Source organism: Haplochromis burtoni, unplaced genomic scaffold (assembly GCF_018398535.1).
Source record: "Haplochromis burtoni strain Fernald_Lab_line unplaced genomic scaffold, NCSU_Asbu1 Contig_454, whole genome shotgun sequence".
NCBI classification, from domain to species: Eukaryota; Metazoa; Chordata; class Actinopteri; order Cichliformes; family Cichlidae; genus Haplochromis; species Haplochromis burtoni.
In genome coordinates, this window is record NW_024582815.1 from 126,646 (window position 1) to 130,771 (window position 4,126).

The following is a 4,126-nucleotide window of genomic DNA, read 5'->3' on the forward strand; positions in this document are numbered from 1 at the left end:
ATTGAGAACATGGTTGTTGTTCAATAATACAATTATTCCTCAAAAATACAACTTGCCTAATAATTCTGCACTCCCTGTATGGATGACCTTGGTGTAGTAAACCTCTTTGCAGCCAGTTTCACCTAGAGACTTGCAGCAACTTCCCGTAGCTGGTCAGGGAACACACAGTTTTATTGAGGTATCTGTTATTGCCAGGGGGTCTAAGAGAGGTGTAATCGTCAGAAAAAAACACAGAAGCCATATCCGTGAATTCTCAGATTTCTAAGATTTGTATAACTGATGCTAAATGCATTGTGCATTGCCAGGATTATGTTTTTAAATGGGCTGGCATGGGTCATACATCCAGGTACTGCATTCTTTTTCTTTCTTTACTGCTTTACCAAGTGGTAAAATAAGCACTTAGATTCTAAATAAAAGTCATAATTGTCCTTTAAAAGTAACAGTTAAAGGTTTCAGAGTGTATGTAGAGTACCTGAAGTGAAAGCTGTGGATTTTAGTTGACACTTTTTGGGCTTCTGATTCCTGTTTTCTGTGGTTAGCCTGAGGATATTAACTATAATATTTCCTTTGGGGTGAAAAATGAAGCCAACACTGAAGTTGGCGTCATAAGGCTGGTTGCAGACTTCTATTTTAGAATGCTGAAAAGAAACACGTTCATGGCCTGCTACGAAGTAAGTCCCTCTTTTCATAACAGCTTTTCGTTTTTGTAACTCATCTTGGAATTTTACTGGTAAGGCCTAAAATTATTCTTTAACAGAGATGCTGTTGGTTGCATGCGGACACAGGCAGCTGTAGCTGCTAGCTCTCCGCTAGGCCTCTCCTCTGCTAAACTGGAATTGCAAACTTGTTCTGAAGTGAAAGTCTAATCAGTCTCAGCTGCAAAACAGTGCATAAAGCAAATATTAGCAAATAAATATGCTAACACAATTTACTAAGATAGTGAGCATGGTAAACGTTAATTGACAGCAAATTAGCATTACTTTTGTCAACATGAGACTAACATATAGGAGAAACTTGAACTAGCTCTACTTGGTTTCTGCTCAGATTTAAAGGCCAGTATGAGTGTACCTTCCTGTCTGGGTAACTGCACCTTTGTGCCATGTGAGAAACAGAACTGAAACTTTACATTAGCAAGCAAAACACTCCTTTCTGCTCAGCAAACCAGAGGTGTTAGTTTGCATACAGGTGTCTCTGCCTCTGCTTAGCTTTCGGTCGACATTTTCACATTGTCCTTAGCTCAAGGGTTTATGCATAATAAATGTGGAAAAAGTTTCAAGCCAAAAACATGGTTTAACGGTTTAACAGCAGATGCTTCAAGCTAAAAAATACACTTTTTTTTGGATGTGCATACAGATTTTCTCTTCTTTTATTTTTAAACACGTAAACTAAGCCACATTGTTTTCGTGTTGTTGTGTTTGTTTGGTTTTTTGGGGGGTCAAATCAGTGGCTCTCAGGTAAAAGTGCAGGTAAAAGCTAAACTAAGTTAAATTAATTTAAATTATGGAGGGAAATTACTTCATGTGGTTAAAACTCAAGCTTTACTGTTAAGGACTACAAAAAACTGTCAGGTCGGCTGCAGAAGAGGGAAACCAGAAACAGAAAACTAAGACAACTAAGCAACAAATGAGAACAAGACCTGAAAATCATCCCAGCTCAGACTTTTTTGAGATTCTAATTTTTTAAAGAAGGAACATTCAAGTGAGTCACTTCAGACGGTACGAACGTGAGCTACATAACTGTGGCGTTGTGCCATTAGCAAGAATTAAAGTAAAACTCGTGTAAAGCTAGTCTAGTGCAGCCTAAGAAGAAAACTTTGGAGCGGACACCCCTGAACATGGCATTGAAAGATTATAAAGAGCCACAGTTGAGTCTTTGTTGTGTTTTGTCATGTGATGAAGTGACATTTCAAGCCAAACTGCCATTTTGGTGTCCCCTTTAACTGCCTGACTGCCACAGCTTCAGAGATCAAGAAACATCAAAAACTTTCAGAAGACGTTCATAACCTTGAAGTTACTTCAGGTACAAAGTGACGGGAACCTATGGTGGTATTAAGCCCGGCCGTTTGTTAGATGACGTTTTAATGGTCTCGGGCTCATTTCACGCTGCATACTAACGCCGCACATTTTACTCACATTTTCTCCTTTAACGCTGAGTAACTCATTCTTATCAGTGCAAATGTTGGCTTTTTTGTTAGTTTGCTGCAACCTGCTCCAATATCAAAAGAAGAAATAAGCAAGGTTTGTACGTATGTTCGTAAATTACTTACTTGAGTGAATCATGACTGTCTGTTTCTTTTGTCTTCCACCTCTGCTTTTTTGTCTCCCTCCTTCTCCTGCTTTGACTCTTCTTCTATCTCCTCATCAGCGCCACTTATTCTTCTTCAGTTCTTTTTAGGTCAGCTCGGTTCAATGTCTTTCTGCAACCATCGGTGCGGAGCTGATAGGACGCCACAGGTGGGAAACCATCGAATAATTGAGCGACAAGGGTGCAGAGACAGATTGAGGTAGAAAGAAAGACGGAGACACAGGCAGGCAGGTGGGTGGAGGAAGTAGAGTAGGTGAAGAAGAGAAGGCAAAAGAAAGCAGATATGGGCACAAAAAAGAAGAGGAGGATAGTTGCCTTGCTGCTCTTGATGATTTTTTGAGTCAGCTTTTGGACACATGAATCAAGATTTAAATGTCTGCATGCAGAGCATTTATATTTACAGTGTTTACAGAGCGAGAGCGGGCGAAAGAGAGTGGGAGAAAGATGAAGACAAAGATACAGAAAGGAAGTGAAAGAATGACGTGAATGAAACCACAAAGCATCCGTCTATGTGAATATCTCCAGGAAGAGTGCGTGCGCGCACACACACTCACACACACACACACACACACACACACACACACACACACACACACACTGAGGCTCATAATGCAAAAACAGGGCTCATATTTTATCCTCCGCTTAGCTGCTATGACCGTCAGAGCCAGTTCAAAATCTGGTCCTTTGACTCCAGCTGCTCTTTTTATTTTTGTTATTCATTTCTGTTATTTCTTTAGCAAAGATTTTTTAAAGGAATGTTTTAACAGACATGTTTGACCATGTGTTACTCACACAGGTTTTCTATTTGCCCCTGATTGACCACATTCAGGCTTCAGCTCAGCCACAGCTCCACCCTTTTTTCATAATTGTTGGCCACATCTGGTCCACAGAAGATTCACCTGTCCTGTAAATGAACTGTACCAGAGGTAGCGTAATTGTGAGCTATCCAAATGCTGTCTAGGGAGCTCAGAGTACAAGGTCACTGTATGTGATCAGAGGATCATAAAGTCATAAATTCTTTCTGTGACTTGAAAGTGTCCCATCCAGTCATTCCTTTAGTGTAAAATAAAAGCATATAAAAATATTTCATGGGGTACAGGTTGATCCTGTGTAAAGTAGTTAACTGTAAGAGTTTTGTTTCAGACTGAATAGTTTTAGCACCAGGGTAATATCGTCCAAAACTGTAATTTCCTCCTCAGAAAGGTCAGATGCCTTGTTAGAGTACTTTCACCTTTTCTTTTACCTGGTCTATAAAGGTTAGGGCCACATCCCGTATCTTCTTCATAATTCCTGTTTCTAGCCTCCGTGTGATTGGCTGAGTGAGATAGATCAAAGATATAGCAGAGCTGCTAAAATTAGTTCAGCAAACTCAGAACGATGAGGTACACACACAGCTGACCAACACCTACATATTGTGGTCACTCCTTAATCTTATTCACAACTGAGGATAGCTGCAGCAGGACTGCATGGGTCATGATAAAAGGAGTAGAGTGTCAAAGCAAAACTCTCAACTTACTGCTCGATCTACGTCTCTACCCTCACCTACAGTCACGAGCTCTCGTAATGACCAAAAGAATGAGGCTGTGAATATGAGCAGCAGTGACTAGGAAGCCACTTGGATTAAGTTTTTTGGGCATGTCATACATGCAGAAGGCCCCGGGGCAAATGGGAGACATTTTTTCTCAGTAATTCAGGACTTTAAGGTCTTGAGTGTGTTACGTCCCTCTGCAGCCCCTAATCTCCTCAATGTTTTCAGCCGGTGCTAATTGATAAAAGCATACCTGAGGCAAGCTTCCCGGAAGCTCACTAGTCTTTGCCTCGG

At 40.7% G+C, this 4,126-nt stretch overlaps 1 protein-coding gene across 1 annotated transcript in view; it reads right to left on the reverse strand.

Annotated features, from left to right (window-relative positions):
* Nucleotides 1-2,761, reverse strand: part of txk (TXK tyrosine kinase) — a 26,144-nt gene extending 23,383 nt beyond the window's left edge. The window contains exon 1 of the mRNA XM_005949683.2: nt 2,267-2,761. Within this exon, the coding sequence (XP_005949745.1) occupies nt 2,267-2,279 (13 nt within the window). The 5' untranslated portion in view covers nt 2,280-2,761. The remainder of the gene's footprint in view (nt 1-2,266) is intronic.
* Nucleotides 2,762-4,126: the final 1,365 nt, after the last annotated feature.